This window comes from Malus domestica, chromosome 16, assembly GCF_042453785.1.
Source record: "Malus domestica chromosome 16, GDT2T_hap1".
Lineage (NCBI taxonomy): Eukaryota > Viridiplantae > Streptophyta > Magnoliopsida > Rosales > Rosaceae > Malus > Malus domestica.
Window position 1 is genome coordinate 14,789,032 of NC_091676.1, and position 23,429 is coordinate 14,812,460.

The 23,429-nt window shown below is 35.5% G+C and overlaps 2 protein-coding genes across 4 annotated transcripts; one reads left to right on the forward strand and one right to left on the reverse strand.

Moving 5' to 3' along the window:
* Positions 1-1,003: 1,003 nt before the first annotated feature.
* Positions 1,004-3,147, reverse strand: LOC103403839 (adenylate isopentenyltransferase 5, chloroplastic). Of its 2 annotated transcripts, XM_070814927.1 has the most exons (2): positions 2,807-3,147; positions 1,004-2,675 (listed from the first exon to the last, which is right to left on the reverse strand). In XM_070814927.1, exon 2 carries the CDS (start codon positions 2,655-2,657, stop codon positions 1,653-1,655), a length of 1,005 nt encoding a protein of 334 aa, XP_070671028.1. In that variant the 5' UTR covers positions 2,658-2,675; positions 2,807-3,147; the 3' UTR covers positions 1,004-1,652. The 2 variants fall into 2 exon arrangements, with proteins under 2 accessions (XP_070671028.1, NP_001315661.1); NM_001328732.1 differs by lacking the exon at positions 2,807-3,147 and having other exon boundaries at positions 1,653-2,657.
* A 14,807-nt stretch (positions 3,148-17,954) lies between these two features.
* Positions 17,955-22,662, forward strand: LOC103403840 (UPF0613 protein PB24D3.06c). 2 transcript variants are annotated; one of them, XM_008342691.4, is made up of 9 exons: positions 17,955-18,331; positions 19,612-19,688; positions 19,910-20,015; positions 20,409-20,501; positions 20,612-20,677; positions 21,103-21,248; positions 21,468-21,576; positions 21,980-22,044; positions 22,291-22,662. In XM_008342691.4, exons 1-9 carry the CDS (start codon positions 18,113-18,115, stop codon positions 22,436-22,438), a joined length of 1,029 nt encoding a protein of 342 aa, XP_008340913.1. In that variant the 5' UTR covers positions 17,955-18,112; the 3' UTR covers positions 22,439-22,662. The 2 variants fall into 2 exon arrangements, with proteins under 2 accessions (XP_008340913.1, XP_008340914.1); XM_008342692.4 differs by lacking the exon at positions 21,980-22,044 and having other exon boundaries at positions 17,956-18,331.
* Positions 22,663-23,429: the final 767 nt, after the last annotated feature.

Here is a 23,429-nt window from a genome sequence, read left to right on the forward strand (position 1 = left end):
GTAGAAGGGATAATCTTAAGAACCTTATTCAACCGTGCTAATGATGTGTGCATCTTACAATAGATTCTACATACATAAATATATAGTTGTTCACTTTTCCCAGATAACCATGAGTCGATATATATATATAGGAATTGCTTAAGGGGAGGGATCCCCATTTTTTCAAAAAAATGGGGACACGCTTCCCACCGTTGGATTTGAATTAAATGAAATCTTGTGGTTGAGATTCTATGGCCTGTGTTTTAATCTCAATCACACAATTTCATTAAAGTCAATCTAACGGTGGGGAGCGTGTCCCCATTTTTTTTGAAAAAATGGGGATCCCTCCCCTTAAGCTCCCTGTATATATATATATATGCTAGGATGAATTACGTGCATGCGTACAAGTTAATTATGTTCATGTGAGTAATTAGTTACTGATACGTTGAGTATCATGGTAAATTTCTCACAAATATGTAACAACGAACACACATATACTTGAGATTATTCAAAATATAGCTCAATATATTCGGATTTATCAATCTAATTAATGGGTCGAACTTCATTATTTAAATTTAATGATTTTACGTATTAAGCTTAATCTCTAAATTCTAGACCTATACTTTTATAGAGTCGTTCAACAATTATCTCATTTTTAATCAAATATCATTGTTTTATGTGACTTTAACGTATTCGGTTTTTGTGTGCACTTGAAAATCTTCACGAAAATTGTACATTAATTACACAATCAATACAGATTTTAATTAATATCTTTAATTTTCATGTCAAACATATCTAATTCGTTTGAACTTTGTAATTGGATTTAGTTTTGGTGATAATCGAACATAAGAACTCTCACTTACAAGTGAAAAGGAACGTTATTAGACTGTAGTACTAAGTAGTTACGTATACTCAACTTTAGAAATTAGAATGTGGATGGACGAACCAAATGCGCACACACCTATTCCTTTTTTTTTCCAATTCCCAATCGCATATATACGATAGGAAATTAGCAATATACATGTAAAATAAAAAGAGCAAAGAGCTCATCATCTCCCATGGTGTAAAAACGGTACACAAAAGGTCAAAAAGACACCACTCTCTACTTACTCTCATATATTTACTTCATACACGAGAAAGTAATGGGCCCTAATATATGGACCCCCACAGCCTATTTAGCAACTCATGATTCATGATGATTTGACGCAGGTGCACCGCACAGCGTGGTTCGTACGGACAAACGGACTGTAAGAAAGCACTTCAAAGCAGCCAGGACGGATTTCCAAAATGCTTCCCACTTTACCGCCACCCAAAGATGTAAAGGTACTTTCAACGGAACCGGATTCTCTCCAGTTCCAATAAAATTGAGCATATTGAGCAAACAATCCGGATCGTTGAAATTTGATCTAACGATTATAAACAGGGAGTTCTCTAAAAATTATAATAATTGTAGCTATTAAATCAAATTTCAACGGATTAGATCACCTGCTTAGCAGGCTCACAATATATGGATCTAGAGAGGATCCGGTTCCCTTACTTAACCACCTGACAGTGACAGCAACGTTTCTAACTATATTTTTCTTCTTAAGATTTTTTTCCTTTTTACTGCAGAGATGGCCGACCAGATTAGAGCGATAATGGAGATTCTATGTTTAGGCCAAGACCTACTTCCTCTAGTTACCGTGTTGCGGCAGCCACTGTCGGCATAGACGTGGAAAGAATCGCGGTGGCGTGATGATGGCCTCTGTCGGAAGAATGGAGGGAATTGGGTTCAAAAGGAACTTATCCACCATCCGCGTGGCGGGTGTTGCCACGAATTTTTCCCATGCTTGATCCGCCTCCCCTTGGTGCTTTAAGAACACTTCCGTGGCATCAAGGCGGTGCATGTTCCAACCCCGCCGAGCTTGCAGCCGGCGGATCTTTTGCAATTGGCGATACGCCAAAATGCAAGTATTTTCCTTGATTTTAGAAATTGCTGCTTGAAGAAGCCTCTCTTGGGTTTCATCATCGTTACTACCACTCGCTTCACAGTGTAAATACTCATGCATTTCAGGCACGCCTATGGCTTGCCTGATTCCATTCGTATATTCTGCTTCAGTTGTAGAGTCAAACATTTTCCTCACCTCGTCCACCAAACCCACCTTCACCATCCGATCCACTCTCTTCGACACGAAAGAGTGGAGCACAGGGATGGCCACATCAACCCAAAGAAAGCAACACTCGTACTTCATTCGAAACTCCGAGTGTTTATCCACCAAGGCTTCAATGTACGAATTCGAACCACCCGCAATGATCGGGAGTCTGTCACGCTCCAAGATGGATTCGATGGCCAACGATGCATGGTTCTTGAAATCATTGGCAGTAAAATTTGAGTTGGGATCGAATTTGCCTATCAAATGGTGGGGTATGCCTTTACACTCTTCCTCAGTGACTTTGTTGGTGACGATGTCCAAGCCTTTGTAGACTTGCATTTTGTCCGAGTTTATAATCTCCGCCGGATAATGCATTGCGAGGTCTATGGCAAGCCGGGACTTGCCAGTCCCGGTGGCTCCCATTACGATCACAACCTTATCTTTTCTCCGGAAAAATGGATCCATGTTGATGTTGGTGAGCGCGGGGCCATGGAAGCTCACCATCGGCTGTACTACTTGTTTGCAGGCAGACATGAGAATTCTCATTTTGTTATTAATTGAAATCTGCAAGGTTGACCCATAAACACAGGTGAGAATTCACTTCATGGAAACATTATATTCAAAGTTACACATGTAACGCAGTCCTCACAACAAAATTGACAAAATACCCCACATAGCTTTTTGGACCACGTTACCTTCAATTACAATAAACGCGGCGAATTGTTGGATAAAAAATGGCTTGCAAAAACTTCTTGATGTAGAGTATTAAAGAGAGATGAGAGAACCACAGACAGATGCAAGCCACTGGGATTACCCTACCGGCAAGGTAGTTCGGGTGATCGATCGGTAGGAGTAGGATTAGGATTCGAAACTCTCCTATGGAATAAAAAAGGGTTGTAAGTGAATGGTGATGGTTATATAGATGGGTTTTCTCTCTAGGTATATCTTGTACTAGCTTCCCATTCTTTTCAAAAAAAATACGGTTGCGGAGGAAAACTGTGGGTTTTATGAGAAAATGAAGTTTTTGAAGCTGAATGATTACCGCCTAAGCAGAAGAGATGAGAGCTTGGGGATTTTATAGTGGTGGGAGAAAACTAAAGCAACCAAGGGTTGTATAGGGTTTTCTTATGACTTCAATGGAGGGAAAAACACATGTAGATTTTTGGTGAATTGTCCTGGGCGGAAGTAATGTCTTATAGTGTGGATTTACTGTCTTTGAATATTCTTTAATTGAAAAATAAGAAGGGTTTTAAAGCATCTTTAATGGAGACCCTAAATGGAATCCTTACAATTGTATATTCCTTAAATATACAGACAAATGATTTCTAATGGGCCCGAATTGAAGTTCTCAAAATATCTCAATACATAAAAACTTGACGGATATGAATTCTCAAATATGAGGACTATATATAAAGACTTAAATAGTAGATTCTATATTAATTTTGAGTGGGAAATGCTGCTCTTTATTTTTTTTTCCTTGTTTTTTGAACCCATCCAAGTGGGGCAGCTTCTCATTTGCTTTTTTTATTTTTTTTATTTTTGAAAAATCAATGGTGGAGATGGTTTTTAATTTTTATCAATGTTTATCATATTTTAATGAAATGAATAATAATTTTTTAATATTTTAGTTCCTATATTTAGGGATTATATTCTAAGGAATTACCATTTCAGACAATATTTTTATAAAGACTCTAATATTCCTCTAAAGCTCCTAAATGAGTCCTTAAAGATGGTGATGGGAATCCCTAAATAGGGACTCTTATTAGAGATGCTCTTAGCTTTTTTTTTTTCTGGACAACAAAGATGCTCTTAGCGCTAGGAGGGACCATATAGAAAGAATTGATCGACACCAAGTTTTCTGGGTTTCATATACCAACAATTAAATGTGCCTCTTGTGCTACTTAGGAGGGCATGATCTGTTAATTTCATGGAAATTAAGTGTAATTAAGAGTGACATGATCTGTTAATTACATGAAAATGTGTGAGTAGGTAGCTAGCTAAGCTACAAATTAATCGGTTTGCCAAATTTAAAAAAAAAAAAAAAGCTACAAATTAATCGTCATTTTAATGTGTTAAATAGGAGCCACCTGTATAATAATATAATTAAAAGTATAAATAATGTTAGTCAACTCAAAGTAGGAGGGAGTGATGTGGCTCGGGGTATAATTCTCTAATGCATACACCAGTTGTTTAGTGATTAACTTTTATTAATTTGGGTTTAGGTTCTAATTCTATACTTATTCTCCATAAAATAAAAATTAACAACACGTATGCATCACCAACGATGTAAAATATTGGGTGGGAATGGGATAATTGTTTCAGGAAAGCAGTGGGCAAAACGAATTTTTCTTTACGGTTTTGATATCAATATAAATTTTTTTTAAATGTGTTGAAGGGTAAAGTGTTAGCCTTATGTTTCTGATAATTCACTCTTTAAACACCGTCCTTTGATTCCCAGTAAAATTATTATTCCTTCGAGAAACAACGCAACACAATAGTAGGAGACGTAAGAAAAAAGAACCAAATTAACTACTCCCTCGGGTCATCTGATTTTTTTTATTTGTAAGTATTTGATTACGGATTTTAAGAGAAAGCTTATACTTTTTTTACTTCTTATGTGTAAGTAAACGTAAGAGAAAGTGAATAAGTGAAATGATTCTCTTACTTATATTTTAGTAAATGCATGAAACTTAATAATCAAAGTTGGTCTTGTAAAAACTGTCCTATTTATAATGAAAATAATTTTGTTGCTGATGATTTGACTCGTTTGAGTTTGTCATGCAGTTGGGGTCCAATCTTTTTTTAGTAAGCTTCTCCTTCTTGTTGTCGGTTGCTAGTTATAGATATAACTAGAGTCTCGTGATACTCTTATGTAATCTTTTTTTTTTCTTTCAGGCTCACGCCGCATTGTCAACAAAAGAAAATGATACTAATTTCTGTTGCTTATAAGTAAATAGGTCCAGTCAGTAGATACCTCTTAGAATATATTTCAAATTAAAATCTCTCTTCTTGTTCCTATTGATAAAAGAAACACGGTTACATTATTATGAAGGAAGCAGCTATTCATTACTCAAATGTAATCTTATTGCAATTGAAATGAACATACATTTCCCAATAATACATTATTTGATAAAGATCAGATGGGGAGTTGACTGAAGATCAAGTCGAAAGGCATAAGTTGGATTTACAGATGGTTTAGGCGTCTGACTTGGGCATGTACGGCTTCACTTGGGCGAAAATGGGGACACACATCAAACTTAACTCTTTGCCGTAATATATGGGGGTTTTCAACCACATACTCTCGTCTACAATGTTTTATTAAGATTTTAAGATTTACGGATGTTTTTGGTATTTTATTATTTCTTTTTTCTATTAATTTTTTGATTCATAGGGCTTCTAGGATTAAGTTACATTATACATTACGATTGATATCATATCTTATCAATTATTCAATATTAAACATTCGGGTTTTCTCGTACTTTTTTATGAATTCCACTGTTCTTGTTCTTATCAATTATCTTCTCTTTGTCAAGATGGGTGTCGTTTATTATACAAAATTATTAATTATTACAAACTAATTAAAAGAAAGTACATTATACATTACATACAAGATGTGCATGCCTTTAATTTTCATATATTTTTGTACGCGAATTAACTTTTGATCTAGTCTTTCAATTTGATTGGAGGAAGCTCCATAAAGAAATGCTAGCTCCAATATTGGTTGCTGAGGAATAAGTTCAATTGGAATACAAGAAATTTGAAGAACTAATTTAATTCGATTGGTTGTTAAAACCAACCAAAAATATAATTTTTAAGTGGATAAAATGTTGTCTCATAGTTTAGCGTTTGCATGAGCTGTTGCTTGGATGTTGATTACAATTGTCATTTTCTTTTCCTTCTAATTTTTTTATGTAAAAGATATGATATTTCTTGTTGAATGACATGAAACTGAGGAGAGTTAAGAGTGATGTTGAACTACATAAACAAAAATAAAAAATTCAAAGCCGATTCAATAAAATATTGCGATGTGAAACATAAAAACTGATGTAGAATAGATGGTTGAGAAGATTGAAGAGCAGCTTGAATGATGCAAAGTTGGCAACAAGGCTTATGGGATGTAGGTATGGTAGATCGGTGTCAGAATCATGCATAATACATGTCGTTTGGAAGAGAATGACGCGAGGACCAATACGCATTGGCTTGGCTTGTGAATCAGAGGCAAGTTTGGCCAAACTCCTTCTTTACCATCCCAAAACAACATTTAAAATTTTGGGATACTTCTGGAACTTTGTTAACCGTTTCTTTTATTTCCTCCTTGAATGTTAAGTCCTACTAGGGTTTGCCTTATGTTTTGGACGTATAAATACACCTCTTTGGTGTTGGTGTTGAAGATCAAGTCGATTCTAGGGTTTCTTAGAGCATTCTAGCGTTGTGATATATTGTTCAACAAAATATTGGTACCCTACAATATAAAAAAAGGGAGAGTTCCGAACCCTGAATGATGAACAATCAAAACTCAAGCCACCAAAGAAAATGTGGAGGCTTCTCAAACCACATGCAAAATAAACCAAGCTAAAGTGATATGTCACTCCATCTGTATTGTACCACAACGATTGGATTAAGTATTCTTTAAACTAATGAGTTTTAATAATCTAATGACACTATATATGATTAGTCATTGCCAACAATAGCGCGTTGTAGGTTCCTCATCACGTTAGAAAGCCAAAAGCTTATTTGACATGTCTCAAGACGTCAATGTTTTGTTGAAGTTTAGAGTTTTTTTTTTTAATTTTTTTATTATATATATATACACACACACAAGCGAAGGGGAGTCAAGATCTTAGAACTTCAAATGCTCATAACCAATTGAAATCGGTAAATTTGATAACATTTAGAGAGAGAGAATTAAGGAAGCAGCGAAGAAATTGTTTACAACTGTTAACTTAAGTTTGATTTCTGTTCTTTTAACCAGGTCTTTGTGGGTACGCCAAACAAAACCTTGAGGAATCATAAGGCCATGAAAAAGCAGGAGAACATTAGTACTCATCATAGTGTGTGAAATTGAGAATCTAAAAAGCTACAGAATCTTGCTAAGCTAGCTAGTTTGAAAGAAAAAACCAGCAGATCACACTTGTATTGGCCGTGTTATTAACTTATTAGGGTAAAAGACTGTTTACTACCCTCATGTTTCGTGGTTTTCAACATTTAGTACATCATATTTTTTTCGTCTCAGAGTCATACCTAAAGTGTAAATTTTGGGACAGTCTCATACATCCGTTAGTCAAACTGTTAAGTTTTTCGTTAACTGTGAAGTGGCGCACTGACTGGGCGCCACGTGTCATCCACGTTTTTTTTTTTTCTTTCTTTTCTTTTCTTCTTCTTCCTTCTTCTTCTTCTTCCTCCGACTGCAACTTTCTGTTTTTTTTTTTTTTTTTGCTTCTCCCTTTTCCTTCTTCCTTCCTTCCTCCTTCCTTTCCCTTTCTTCCCCTTCTTCCTTCTTCTTCCTTCTTCTTCCTCCGAAATCTAGGGAATGTTTTTTTTTTTTTTCTTTCTTCTTCTTCCTCCTTCTTCCTTCCCCTTCTTCCTTCTTCTTCCTTCTCCTTCTTCTTCTTCTTCTTCTTCCTCCGAAATCTGGGGAAGTTTGTTTTTTTTTTTTTCTTTCTTTCTTCTTCTTCCTCCTTCTTCTTCTTCTTCTTCCTCAAAAAAAAAAAAAAAAACACTTTTATCTTTTCTTCCTCTTCTTCTTCCTCTTCTTCTTCTTCTTCTTTCTCTTTCCTCCTTCCTTCTTCTTCTTCTTCTTCTTCTTCCTTCGAATCTGCGCAGATTCAATTTTTTTTTTTCTTCCCTCTTCTTCTCCTTCTTCCTTCCCCTTCTTCGTTCTTCTTCTTCTTCCTTCGAATTTGGGGGAAGATGAAAGTGTTTTTTTTTTTTTTTTTTTGAGGAAGAAGAAGAAGAAGAAGAAGAAGAAAGAAAAAAAAAACATTCCCCAGATTTCGGAGGAAGAAGAAGGAAGAAGGGGAAGAAAGGGAAAGGAAGGAGGAAGGAAGGAAGAAGGAAAAGGAAGAAGCAAAAAAAAAAAAAAAAAAAAAAAAAATAGAAAGTTGCAGTCGGAGGAAGAAGAAGAAGAAGAAGAAGGAAGAAGAAGAAAAGAAAAGAAAAGAAAGAAAAAAAAAACGTGGATGACACGTGGCGCCCAATCAGTGCGCCACGTCACAGTTAACGAAAAACTTAACAGTTTGACTAACGGATGCATGAGACTGTCCCAAAATTTACACTTTAGGTATGACTCTGAGACGAAAAAAACTTGATGTACTAAATGTTGAAAACCACGAAACATTAGGGTAGTAAACAGTCTTTTACCCAACTTATTATATACTCTCACAGACAGTTATATATCAATATGATTTGGTAGTTACTGGTTGAAATGCACTTTGACTAATAACTGTTGGTTGTGTTGACAATATTATACAAATCTAGCTCGATATATGATATATGCCCTTTACTTCAACTCATGCAACTCATTTGTTAAACAAATGTACGTACTATGCATGTATAGATACACTATTTCCTTATTTAGAACTTACAAGCAGTGAAGCTCGTGCAATGTTGTAGGTTTCAAAACTATCTTAAACGTGTAAAAAGTAGATATACGTGAGAAAATATATGCTAAAGAGTAAGGTTATATACATATATTGCATGAGAAAATTGAGAATGCTGATATGACACAATTAGAGAGTGCTATTTACATTCTTATATTACATGACAAAAATTAGGATGGTAGTACGCCATAGCCAGAGAGTACTATTTACATTCATATATTACATGCCAAAAATTGAGGATGTTAGTACGTCATCCTCATGCATTGTTCTTCAAAAGCTACAGTCAAATCCTAGGGAGACTTTTACATCTAAAATTGTACAAAGCTCAAAAAATAAGATTTGTCACCCATATGTGCCATTTAAGACTTTATATATATATATATATATATATATATATATATATATATATATTACACCCCATGTATTCAGGAAGTGATATTGACATTACAATTACAACTTTTTTGTTACCTTCTACTTCAACTCTGATATAAGTTCAAGAGTGTTAGCGGATGAACAAAGCACACCCATTGTCGGCAACCAAAGCTTGCAACAGCAAGCTGGAGCAAGAGGAGGCCTCTTCCTTCATTTGGGCCGAGTAGCAGACTGAATCATCAACAACAGGCCAAGCCACAAACTTGGGTGATCTGGAAAACCCTTTTTCCAAAATTGGTCCATGCAAGAGGGCGCTCCAAATCAAACGCAAACCCCCACAAAGAGGGCAACACAACGTCGCACCTGTGATAAAAATGCAGATGGCTAAAGAATTAACATGAGTATGGAACTCACTATTAGACCTCTAGCAATCACATAACTTTGCACAAAACACTCGGGTAACTTACAGTAAAGGTTACCAGTATTACACAAAAGATACAAAAACAGAAGAATAATTCAATACCTCTAAATCTCATATGGGAGGCCAGTAGATTCAAATGAATTGAATGGTGGAGGCACATTATCACTCTAGCAAAAGATGTAAATCAGATGACTCTGTGAGTAGATAAAAAATTGATATTAGACATCCAGAGAACATAACTCATTCAGGACAAAGTTGAGTTTGAAGTTCTTTGAACATCATTCAGAACAAATTCCCATGTTACCTTCATTTAAGACAATATGCTAGCTCCAATATTGGTTGCTGAGGAATAAGTTCAATTGGAATACAAGAAATTTGAAGAACTAATTTAATTCGATTGGTTGTTAAAACCAACCAAAAATACAATTTTTAAGTGGATAAAATGTTGTCTCATAGTTTAGCGTTTGCATGAGCTGTTGCTTGGATGTTGATTACAATTGTCATTTTCTTTTCCTTCTAATTTTTTTTTATGTAAAAGATATGATATTTCTTGTTGAATGACATGAAACTGAGGAGAGTTAAGAGTGATGTTGAACTATATAAACAAAAGTAAAAAATTCAAAGCCGATTCAATAAAATATTGCGATGTGAAACATAAAAACTGATGTAGAATAGATGGTTGAGAAGATTGAAGAGCAGCTTGAATGATGCAAAGTTGGCAACAAGGCTTATGGGATGTAGGTATGGTAGATTGGTGTCAGAATCATGCATAATACATGTCGTTTGGAAGAGAATGACGCGAGGACCAATACGCATTGGCTTGGCTTGTGAATCAGAGGCAAATTTGGCCAAATTCCTTCTTTACCATCCCAAAACAACGTTTAAAATTTTGGGATACTTCTGGAACTTTGTTAACCGTTTCTTTTATTTCCTCCTTGAATGTTAAGTCCTACTAGGGTTTGCCTTATGTTTTGGACATATAAATACACCTCTTTGGTGTTGGTGTTGAAGATCAAATCGATTATAGGGTTTCTTAGAGCATGCTAGCGTTGTGATATATCGTTCAACAAAATATTGATACCCTACAATATAAAAAAAGGGAGAGTTCCGAACCCTGAATGATGAACAATCAAAACTCAAGCCACCAAAGAAAATGTGGAGGCTTCTCAAACGACATACAAAATAAACCGAGCTAAAGTGATATGTCACTCCATCTGTATTGTACCACAACAATTGGATTAAGTATTCTTTAAACTAATGAGTTTTAATAATCTACTGACACTATATATGATTAGTCATTGCCAAGAATAGTGCGTTGTAGGTTCCTCATCACGTTAGAAAGCCAAAAGCTTATTTGACATGTCTCAAGGCGTCAATGTTTTGTTGAAGTTTAGAGTTTTTTTATTTTATTTTATATATATATACAAGCGAAGGGGAGTCAGGATCTTAGAACTTCAAATGCTCATAACCAATTGAAATCGGTAAATTTGATAACATTTAGAGAGAGAGAATTAAGGAAGCAGCAAATAAATTGTTTACAACTGTTAACTTAAGTTCAATTTCTGTTCTTTTAACCAGGTCTTTGTGGGTATGCCAAACAGAACCTTGAGGAATCATAAGGCCATGAAAAAGTAGGAGAATATTAGTACTCATCATAGTGTGTGAAATTGAGAATCTAAAAAGCTGCAGAATCTTGCTAAGCTAGCTAGTTTGAAAGAAAAAACCAGCGGATTACACTTGTATTGGCCGTGTTATTAACTTATTATATACTCTCACAGACAATTAGATATCAATATGATTTGGTAGTTACTGGTTGAAATGCACTTTGACTAATAACTGTTGGTTGTGTTGACAATATTATACAAATCTAGCTTGACATATGATATATGCCCTTTACTTCAACTCATGCAACTCATTTGTTAAACAACTGTACGTACTATGCATTTATAGATACACTATTTCCTTATTTAGAACTAACAAGCAGTGAAGCCCGCGCGATGCTGCAGGTTTCAAAACTATCTTAAACGTGTAAAAAGTAGATATACGTGAGAAAATATATGCCAAAGAGTAAGGTTATATACATATATTGCATGAGAAAATTGAGAATGCTGATATGACACAGTTAGAGAGTGCTATTTACATTCTTATATTACATGACAAAAATTGGGATGGTAGTATGCCATAGCCAGAGAGTACTATTTACATTCATATATTACATGCCAAAAATTGAGGATGTTAGTACGTCATCCTCATGCATTGTTCTTCAAAAGCTACAGTCCAATCCTAGGGAGACTTTTACGTCTAAAATTGTACAAAGCTCAAAAAATAAGATTTGTCACCCATATGTGCCATTTAAGACTTTATATATATATATATATATTACACCTCATGTATTTAGGAAATGTTATTGACATTACAATTACAACTTTTTTGTTACCTTCTACTTCAAGTCTGATATAAGTTCAGAGTGTCAGCGTATGAACAAAGCACACTCATTGTCGGCGACCAAAGCTTGCAACAGCAAGTTGGAGCAGGAGGAGGCATCTTCCTTCATTTGGGCCGAGTAGCAGACTAAATCATCAACAGCAGGCCAAGCCACAAACTTGGGTGATCTGGAAAACCCTTTTCCCAAAATTGGTCCATGCAAGAGGGCACTCCAAATCAAACGCAAACCCCCACAAAGAGGGCAGCACAGCGTCACACCTGCGATAAAAATGCAGATGGCTAAAGAATTAACATGAGTATGAAACTCACCATTGGACCTCTAGCAATCACATAACTTTGCACAAAACACTCGGGTAACTTACAGTAAAGGCTACTAGTATTACACAAAAAAGACAAAAACAGAAGAATAATTTAATACCTCTGAATCTCATATGGGAGGCCAATAGATTCAAATGAATTTAATGGTGGAGGCACATTATCACTCTAGCAAAAGATGTAAATCATATGACTCTGTGAGCAGATAAAAAATTGATATCAGACATCCAGAGAACAGAACTCATTCAGGACAAAGTTGAGTTTGAAGTTCTTTGAACATCATTCAGAACAAATTCTCATGTTACCTTCATTTAAGACAAAAAAAATTACAAAATTAAAGTTGGGTTTTTCATATTCTCTATTGGGTATCGAAAGTCATGGGGAAAGCTTGGAAATAACCAAAACAACATCCAATTTAGTACACACCTAAGAAAAACATAAGCAAGAAATAAAACAATGAAAGATCATAATAGGTTCAACAATACTAAAATAAATTACAGTTGGATTTAAAGATGCATACTCAAGCAGCTCCTTATTGCTTTCAAATATGGCCAGGTCTTCTTCCTTGAGATTCAAGGATACTTCTATGCCATCTCAGTATCGTTTATCCATCAACACAATTAGATTCTTGAACTCCGTACCCAGAGTCACCTTTCTCCATCCAAAATAGGGTTCATAGAAAGGAAACATGCATCAACTGCTACAGCTATAAGTTTCTACACCATTCCTTATCATGAGATTCCAATAATACTTGAAAATTCCCACACATCGTCCCCGCCGATACCAATACCATATTTTATTTTAAATTCCCTTAAAGATTCTAATACATTGATATGTACAAATTTTCATAAAATTAATGTAAAAATTACCTTGTACTGGAGACCACAACCTCAAAAATTGCTACTATACCCAAAAATTTAATCACAAAGAATTCTGCAAAACCTAAAAAAATTTAGTAAACTGACATAAAACCAAACCCAGAAATATAAGGGCACAATTCTACAAACCCACCAATTTAATGAAGAATTCTCCAAAACCTAGAACCCTCTGCCAAATGAAATGGTCAAAGCATGGAAAGTAGACTCGCGAAATCCAATCGTTAAAAGCCATCGAAGGAAAGGTTGAAATATAGCTATAAAAACATATCCAAACAAGTAAAGTGTACTTGGTTATTAAACGTAAAATTCTACAAAATCATGAAAAACTTGCTAAAATTCAATTATATTAAATCACAAATTTGAAGCTGATTTTGACATGCAATAGGTCTAAAAGGTACCTGAGGTGATTAGGTATGGTTTGACATCTTCTTCTTTCTTCACCTCTTTCTAAGTTGCTCTTTGCATAAACCACAATTATTAAAAAAATAACCCAATTACGTTATATTAATTTGTAAATACAATTACAGGTCCACCAGAAAATTATAGAACTCAAAATTAAAAAACACCAACATGAATTTAAGCAAAACCTAGATCAGATTCTCAGAGGGTTTATCAAAAATAATAATTTAATCAGAAATTAACACTGAAAATAAATAAAAAACCAAAAAAAATTTGACATTTCTTCGTTTTTTTTTACCTTTAAGTTCCTCAAGAGTGCTGGAAAGCTCTTGCTTCGCCATATTAGCTTTCTGGGCTTTTACTCTGGAATCTAATTAAGAACTGAAGGCCCTACGGGAGTAGAAGAGAAAGCAGTGAAGGTTTTAAATCACTTGGATTCAAACCATTATGCAGCTGATGACAAACAACATATTGTTGGAGTCAATTCCTAATTGGCATTAAGAGCACTTAAATGATTATGTGACTTGTTCTTGAATAATTGAAATCACTCATAAGTAAAGGTCGAATAGATTGGATTAGTGTTTAGGAATTTAGGGTTAAGGAATCTAGCCGGAAACTGGATTTTTCAAAGAAATTTTCCATAAACATATTAGCTTTTGCAAGAAAAACTGGATAACAACTTACCTCTGATTCACCTTAAATCGTAATTAATCGAGGCATGCAACAGGTGATTTTGGTTCCTGAGACGAATGTTAAATGACTGGTTGTAATAGCAAGGTCCGATCGCCAGTGTTCGACCGGAAACAGCTCGCTAGATTTCAGGCACCAACTTAATAATTGAAAACGGCTGAGAATTTCTAGAAATAGATTTGAGGGTTAGATTGAATGTGAGAGAGGGTTTTTTTATTAGTTGGTTTTTTGGTTTGTATTCGCTGAAAGCTACAAACTCGTCGCCAGCAATAGTGGTGAGTCGTGGAGTGAACAGCGAGAGAGACGGGTGAGAAAGGTGTAAAAGAGAAGGGAAAAAATAATGTGTTTATATATTTTCTCAGACAGTGGCACACTTGCAATAACAACAATTAAATAGGGGCAAAATCGTCAATGCATTGTGCTTATGAACAGTGAATCATAATGTTTTCAGTTTTAGTATAGATTGAATTTTTGGGCCCTTTCTTTTTTAATGGAGCACTATAGTTTTTTCTCTTCTATGGTGAAGTTCATATACTCCAAAATATGTTCGTTTGCAAGGTTTTTATCATACAAGTGATTAAGATTGTTGATGCACAAAACCGGAGGGGTCTTGGAACAACGTAAATCCGACCGTGAATCTGCAAGAAAGTAAAGAACACAAGATGTATCATGGTTCACCCCAATGTTTGGGCTATGTCCACACTGATGTTGATTGTATTTCTCTCTAATTGTATGTATGGATTACAAGGATGAGGGGGAGTCCCCCAGAGAAAGAGAGAGTTTGAGAGTGTGAGGGGGTTGCTGGATATGAGCCTCTCTTTGGGGATGTGAGGCTTGAGGATTGTGAGGGTGAGGAGTCCCTTTTATAGACTAAGGGCTTCTTCCCTTTTACATAGATCATGGGCTCAATGTTTGGAAGCCCAAGTAACGAGGCCCAATATAATATGGTACTAACAAAGATTATTTATCCGCGTGTGCAATGCAAAGGTTGTGTTTGATTCTTCCCTTTTTATGATATAGTGTATATTAGTGATATCTTGTCACACTAGCTTAGATTTGATAATCTTTTATTCGATTTCTTAATCCAATATGAAACGACACAAATTAACAAGTTTCACTTAATCTATATCGTGTAGTCAAACGAGCAATTTCTGTTATATATGTAACAAAACTGCTAGCACCCAAACCAATAGGACATAATACAACATTAATAATCATTAACAAGAGAATAATCAACATTATCTGAAGTACCAACTTGTTAAATAATCTAATTGAAGGTTGTAGAACAAATTGTCAAACAATTAATTAATAAGCTTCGATCTTGATGTCTAGAGTTGGAGTCGATCGAGAGCATGAGGGAGTGTACAAAAATATAGCTTTTTCTCATGATCGGCTGATCACTGACTCACTATGATGGGGTTTTAGTGTTCGTGGATGCAAAGCTGCTTTAAAATAACAAATTCAAATGGGGTTGCCACTAAATTATTTATATACATAAATAGGACGAGACAAAAAGGACCTCAGTCATACTTTTCCTCTAAGCTAAAATCGTTTGACTGTCTTCCATTTCTTCGAATATTCAAACTAATCAACATACAAAGCTAATCTTTGATTCCTAATCTTTAAGCGTGACTACTAGTTTTGTTTTTTCTTTTCATCAACAGAGCTAGCGCGATTAATAGTCTTCGGATTAACATTTCTTTTCAACATTTAGCTGGTTTATGTGTCGATGATAAATATTGTTATCATACTTTTGTTAGTATAACACCGAAACCCTAATTAGGCATAACCTGAATATTTTGGAACAACTGATCTGGCCGTAAATGTAACACACACACAAAATTTAGTTTTAACCAAATGTTAATTTGCTTGTAGTTCTCTTGTACGTATATCATCGTATATTTACAATTTTGCATGTGCAATATATACACACATGATGAGAGAGAGAGAGAGAGAGAGAGAGAGAGCACCACAAATAAGTAAATATTTCCTTCTACATATCCATCAAAAGACATTTTTTCACTTAGATTTAACTTTTGATTTGGAGTATAGTTTCTATATTTTGAGGAATCACGATAGCTGTTGCACCCAAAATATGAAGAGACTCGGGAGCAATCATAAGCAAGCTTTACACAAATACACTTTATATAATAGAATCCACATAATATACAACAATGCTTGGCTATTTAAGAATGAATAGAGAAACTCCTACTCAAAATTTTTGGTGCTCAAATTACAGAGTTTTGTGGTTATGATTAGAATCGTTCATTATTTTTTGACAATCATCTCTATAAATGAATTAAAAGTAAGATAGTTTAGTCAATCTATTATTCGAGATAAAATTTCAAGTAAGAACTTTGCCCGACGAAATCATGTATGGCAAAAGCCTTTAACCACGAAATCCTTATTTAGTAGGACGGAAATCTTTTCGTTTGAAAAGGTAGTTTTTTTTTTTTTTTTTTTTTTTTGTAATAATCATATCTCTAAAATAAAAAAAGTAGCATAGTTAAGGGAGTACTAATTAGAAGAGTAGTTGAGTGGGAATTGCTCCCAACTTGGATTGAGCTCCAAAACCGTACTTACTAATTTAAAACAAATTAAAAGATAGGCATATGATGAATAACCATTAAAGTGATTTCCATCCTCAAGTTCGTGGGGTTTGGATTTATTGGCTGAATATGCACCAAGTTATTCATACCATATGGCAGCAAAATCTACAAATTATGGCTACGGTTATTTTCAAAACTTCATGATTACTTGTGCCAAATTAGTAGGAAAACTTTTAGAGTTGTCAAAACCAGGTTGGGAAAAACATAGGTTGACAAGATATTGAAGCAATTAGTCATGGGTGCCCAATATTAGATTGTGAAAAACTAACGAATTGGTTCTTTTTGTATGCATCACGATTCACCAACATTCTGGGTTATTGGTTTTGCGTGTAACTGAATATTAATATTGGAGGCCTCATTGCGCAAGGCCTCTGCATAAGTGTATTTCAAAGGGTTAGGTCTAGGAATGGGTAGGCAAATGTCAATATAAACGAGGTAGTATGTATCTATGTGTATATATAACCTTTTCCCAAGTTAGAAAAAGAAGTATCATTAGACTAATAGTTAACTGATGAATATAGTGAATATCACATAATTACTAGGAGATAAACTAATATAAGCAACTAGAATGCTAGAAATCACACAGTTGGACTATGTCATAACCATTAGTCTTAAAGTTTATTTCTTTCTAGGACTTGAAGTTTAATTGAATATTTTTAAACAAACGATACTATCTACACTAAAAGGGGAGGGGGTAGGCTAAGTCTCACAATGGACTAGCAATAATGTGGTTCAAATTCGTCTTTGACAAGAATCGAACCTAAAACCTCTCATATACAAATAAAGATGAATACCATTAAACTGTAGTACTAAGTAGATTTTTCACAGTTGAATTAATTTGATAAGATTTGATTAAATTTTAACCATATTTTAATATGAAATAATGCGCAGGAGAGCAATCCTCTTGAGTGAAATGTCACAATTTTCAAAAACAAAGTAAAAAGAACACAAATGACACATACCACTTGGGCCTTGTTGTTTATCTTCTTAAGCCCATATATATATTTTTTGCAAGAAAAATAGAAGGGGAAAGGGCCCATATTTCACAATACACGCGCTGGCGCTCTAGAAGCGCGTGTGCGTCTATAACTTGCCACGTCATCTGCGAGAGTAAATGGCAGGGACGGAGAGGCCGCCAAGCGTGACCATCTCTGAGGCAGATTTGCGGACTATTCACTCTCTCTCTTGTCAAATCTTCACCTGAAATTTGCATTTAAATACGAAATTAAATTTAAAATAAAAATGTTATTTAATCGGAGCGTCTGATTCTGACATGAATCGCTCGCTGTCTGCGTCGTCTTCGTCTTCTTCTTCGTCGTCTTCCTCCGGTTCTTGGTTCTCCGGCGTAGTCCGGGGCCGGTCGGACCGGGCCGGGTCTGTCAAGATGGGAGCAGACTCCGTTTCGGGCGGCTCCGGCGACCATTCCGCTCCCGTTGTGCGGAAGAATCAGTTCCGGGGTGTGCTTTTCAAGTACGGCCCCAAACCTATTCAGGTATGTCAATTTCTTATGCCAATTAATGCTTCTTGTTTCTGGATTTTGCTGCATTGTGTTTGAATTGTGAGTGGCGATTGAACTGTGAGAGCTCGATCTCTGTTTGGAAGTTGATAATTTGAAATAATTGGGGTAATTGGTGCCATTTCGATGTCGAAAAATGTAAATTTTAACATTTTGGTGGTCTGAATTATGTTAATGGGGTGTTGGGAAGATTGAAATTTGGTGGATAAAATATTTTTTGAGCAGTTGTCAATTACAGAGATTGGTATTTCGAAGGAATGGGGTTAATTGGTGCCATTTTGCTGTCGAAACTGAGTCTGAAATTATGTTAATGGGGGTGTTAGGAAGAGTGGGGTAAAGTTTTTGTTGAGCAGTTTCCAATTACTGAGATTGGTAGTTTGAAAGAGTGGGGTAATATGGTGCCATTTTGCTGTCGAAAGATGCAATTGTTAACTGTTAGCTAATCTGAATTGTGTTATTGGGATGTTGGGAAGATTTGAATTTGGTGCATAAAGTTTATGCCAATTACTGAGATTGGGATTAGAGGTGAAATGCTGGAGTTTGGGTGGGAACTTAGAAAGTCAGGATGGATTTTGGTAACATGCGAAAAATAGATGTCAAGTAGTTCACTGGCAGCTACTGAGAGAGAACGGCATTTAAAAAATGATAGGATTTTCAAAATCATTTGTTTGGATGCTATTTATCTACAGAAACTAAGAGGAGAATTACCTGGTTCTGTGGTTCGACGATTCAGTTGTGTCTTCTCTATCAATTGTACCTATATCCTTTGAGTTCAATCGAACACATTGCTCTCCATAAAAAATGTTGGAAGGTTCAGTGAGCTGCAGCAAGAGCACAAGTTTCATGCATATTGGTTTAGCTTGGTAACATTTTGCAAGATTAAACTTGTAAACTAGATTTCTGTTTAAACTTTAAATTGCTCATAGAATTAACTAATTAAGTACTTTGGATTTTAGGGTAAAGGCCAGCATTCGAACAGAAAAAAGTTACTATCTTAGTATAGGCTAGTTCAACCAGATCACACTATGGAAATTTTTTTTTCCTTTCTTTTCCAGTGCATGTCTTATATGTCATTCTGTTCTGATAAATCCTCTATTTTCATTGAATATAAATTATAAAGTTCTTGCTGTTTGTTATTGTTGTCAAGTATAGCTTAGTCACTGTTATTGTGCGTGCTTTAGGAGTCCATTTTTTTATTATGCTTATATATTAATTTCCTTGATGATGTGTCAGTGAGAATTATACTTGCGATGCAGGTTGCATTTAAAACAGGTGATTATAGACAGCAAGTCATTTTTATTGGTGGACTGACTGATGGTTTTCTGGCAACAGAGTATGTAACATTGCTTGTTAACTTTTCTTTTGAAGTGATATTTTGTCTTACATCACCAACGCTTGTTTGTGTGACTAGATTTCAGCCTATATATAATTTTCACTCAGAGCAGTTTTCTTCATTCAATAATCAGAAGTTCACTGCACAATGTTGCGAGGTCCTTAAAGAAAATTTTAATAATGTGTCATTCCTTTCATATCTTTCTTTTATGTGATTTACAGATACTTGGAACCTCTTGCAATTGCTTTGGACAAGGAGAAATGGTCACTTGTTCAACCTCTCTTGTCATCTTCATACAGTGGATATGGCACTTCCAGCTTGAAACAAGTAACTTAATTCAACCAATCCCTTGCTTTTTTATATAGGTTCTTGATTCATGCCTGTTTCCTATGTTTTTAGGTACAATAGGGTAAAACATACCGTTGCAAGTTGCAAGACAGTTTTAAGTGTATTGTATCATTATGGTTTTAAGGATCCATGGTGACTGGCCTGGACCTTTTCATCAAGTTTAGCTTGTTTAGGTTATTACATGTTGAAGCTTTCTGTTTTTAAGTGGGCTAAGTTGGCCTGGAAAAGTGAACTTTGGTTGTTCAACTTTTTTTCTAAATATTCATATATATTATATATACATATTTTACTCTCTATTTTTGGGGTTTGGGTGCTGAAGTTACAAATATTACTGGTTTTACTTATAAGATATTGTCGCCTTATGTATTGAAGGATGCAATTGAACTTGATCAGCTGATCAGTCACTTTATAAACAAAGAAGATTCCGAGGGTGTGGTACTGCTTGGCCATAGTACTGGCTGTCAGGTTTGTGTTGATTGCATTTAGACTTGAGCTTTTGAAGTTAACGAGAGCAGTCATCATTATCACTTTTTGAGGCATATAATTAGAATTCCATATTTTTGTTCCGACTCTAGGATATTGTACATTATATGCGCACAAATGCTGCATGCTCCCGAGCGGTTCGTGCTGCCATTTTGCAGGTACTATGCTTTCCTTAATTTGGTTCCTTTGGTCATATTGAAATGAAAATTTGAATGCGAATAAGTTCAAAATGCTAGATGTGAAGCACCTCGTTCAGACTGTTTGGTAAAGATATCATCTTGCCATTTGGGTGTAAAGCTGGCTCCCGTATTACTTGTCACCAAATTATCAGTTATAGATTGTAGTTGATTGGAAATATGTTGAGAGATTTGTATTCACAAGATCGTAGTTTTCATCAAAGAAATATGTTTTCTAATTCATATTATGTCAACATTGTGTTTAGCCATCTTTTATTTGATGTCTGATGAATCGATGATTGATGTAAAGTCCTTAATCTTTCTTGCGGCAATACCTTCTATCCTTGTCTGTATGAAGTTATGAACCTATACTTGAATCTATGGTCACAATGCCAATTAAATGTCAGGCCCCAGTCAGTGATAGGGAATACAGAGCAACTCTTCCTGAAACAGCTGCTATGATTGACTTGGCTTCGACCATGATTAGTGAAGGACGTGGTTCAGAATTAATGCCAAGTGCAGCAGATCCAGGAGCCCCAATAACTGCCTATCGGTGGGTATACACCCATAATCATCATCCGTAGTAATAAGATATGAAAGTATTACCAGTTTTGAAATGAGCTTTATTAGAAAGAATAGGCTTCAAAATACATAGAGGCTTGCAATGGGTTGCACCATGACATTAAGATCGTCTTGCTGCTCAGCCATCAAATACCATATTGCCTTTCATTAGTGCTATTCGTCTTCGTCTAAAGAAACAAATGCCTTGCAGGTATCACTCCCTTTGTGCATACAACGGGGATGATGACATGTTTAGTTCTGACCTTACTGATGACCAGCTGAGGTTGAGACTTGGGCACATGACTAACACACCATGCCAGGTAGAGTATCCCTTATTTTATTTTCTTATTTGCGAGGAAGAGTCTTTCTAAGATAATTTAATTTGATTTGAAGTAAACCTTTAGGCAAGATGTTAACGACTTTAGATAAGAACACTATTAAAAGAATTTCAGAATAATATAATTATATATTTTTGTTAGGAAAGTACTTGATCATAGATTTTTTAGAGGGGACGATAGGAAAATGGATAAGAAATATAAGAAGACGAAGGTAGAATTGCATTGCTTCAGGATTCCAACATAAAAATGGCAAATGCATTATCAGCCTCTTGGTTCTTATCTCTAGTGACAAGCATAAGTTTTGTTTACCTTTTATATAAGAACGATGCTACTTTCTGGTTTAGTGTATGGAGTACAAATTAAATTACTCATATTTCGTCTGTAGGTTATATTTTCCATGGCTGATGAATATGTGCCAGACTATGTTGACAAGAAAGCACTGGTTCAAAGGTTAAGAAATAGAAACTTTTGCTTATTTTACATACATTTTTTATATGACATTTTGTGTTGTTAAGAACCTCACGAAAGTAGTACGAACAAATGATTACTCATGCTGGTTAATAATGCGTTTAAAACAGACTTCTCCTGTGGTGTTTCCATGTGCATGTGCACACTGTATCCGTGTCTGTCCATGCGCAAGGGATTAATCTCTGATCCGATTAAATAATTGTACTGATATTTGTTGATCTCATGCAGATTGTGCAAAGCTTTGGGTGGTGCTGAGAAAGTTGAAATCGAATACGGGAATCACTCCCTGTCCAACAGAGTTGATGAAGCTGTCCATGCCATCATCGATTTTGTTAAAAGAGATGGACCGAAAGGCTGGGATGATCCATGGCATTAGCTGTAGTGCGTTGCTCTGTTTTCCTATTTTCATTTCTAAAGTTCTTTCGTTTATTCTATTCTCATTGATTTCTTGTCTTCAATTTTCTGAGCTTTTCCAGTTTCTCCTTCTTCTTTTCGATCTTGTTTCACTCACGTTGTTGAAATTGCATTGATAGAGAGAACATTACCGTTTTTTGTGAACTTGTCAAGAAAGAAAACATAGAAAATCACATTTTTTTGCAATATTGTCTTAGCCTTAGCAGTTAGGGCTGGCTTCTTGTTTACACACATTTGATCGTTTCTTCCTGCGAAAGAATATCATCATTTGCCCTCTCGGGTTGGATACCTTAACGAGTTGGAGTCATAGGACACTGCTGCTGTTGTGGCTGTTGAAGCAGTGTGAGTCTAGTGTGTACCGTTTATAACATGTCCTTTAGCTGTGGGTGTTTGGTGAATTCTGCCAGCGGCCTTTCTTGTTAGTATGTGTTTTTGTGTCTTGAGAACGATATTTGAGGTTAAGATTTAGGTTAAGTCACACTATAGGTCAATCCTAAGGAAGCATTGAACTCTTCATCTACATGAGTCGTAACTTGATACATCTCCCTAACAAGTAGAGTGGAATAACATTATACCGTATTGCTAATGACACCCTTTTCTTTTCGCATTAATCAACAATTGTCAGAGGTCGCACTTGGTGCGATGGCAAGTGCCTTCGCCCATAAGCGGTAGGTCTCGGATTCGAGACTTGGGAGCAGCCTCTTCATAAATGGGGGTAAGGCTAGCTGACATTTACCTCTCCTAGACCCTGCGTAAAGCGGGAGCCTTGTGCACTGGGTACGACATTTTTTATTAATCAACAATTGTCATGCAATGCATGAGAATAAGTCCAGTTCTTCCATGAGATTGTTAATTATGTATTGTGAACATGTTTTGTTATTGACATATCATTTAGGATGATATCGACGCCTCATTGATAATGATATTAACATCTGTTATCCTTATTTTACATA

Bases quoted from the DNA above. Each gene is read 5' to 3' on its own strand.
- LOC103403839 (XM_070814927.1), bottom strand. From the start codon at position 2,657: ATGAGAATTCTCATGTCTGCCTGCAAACAAGTAGTACAGCCGATGGTG.
- LOC103403840 (XM_008342691.4), top strand. From the start codon at position 18,113: ATGAATCGCTCGCTGTCTGCGTCGTCTTCGTCTTCTTCTTCGTCGTCT. The intron at 19,689-19,909 runs GTATGTAACATT...TGTGATTTACAG, and splicing joins GATGGTTTTCTGGCAACAGA to ATACTTGGAACCTCTTGCAA. The intron at 22,045-22,290 runs GTTAAGAAATAG...GATCTCATGCAG, and splicing joins AAGAAAGCACTGGTTCAAAG to ATTGTGCAAAGCTTTGGGTG.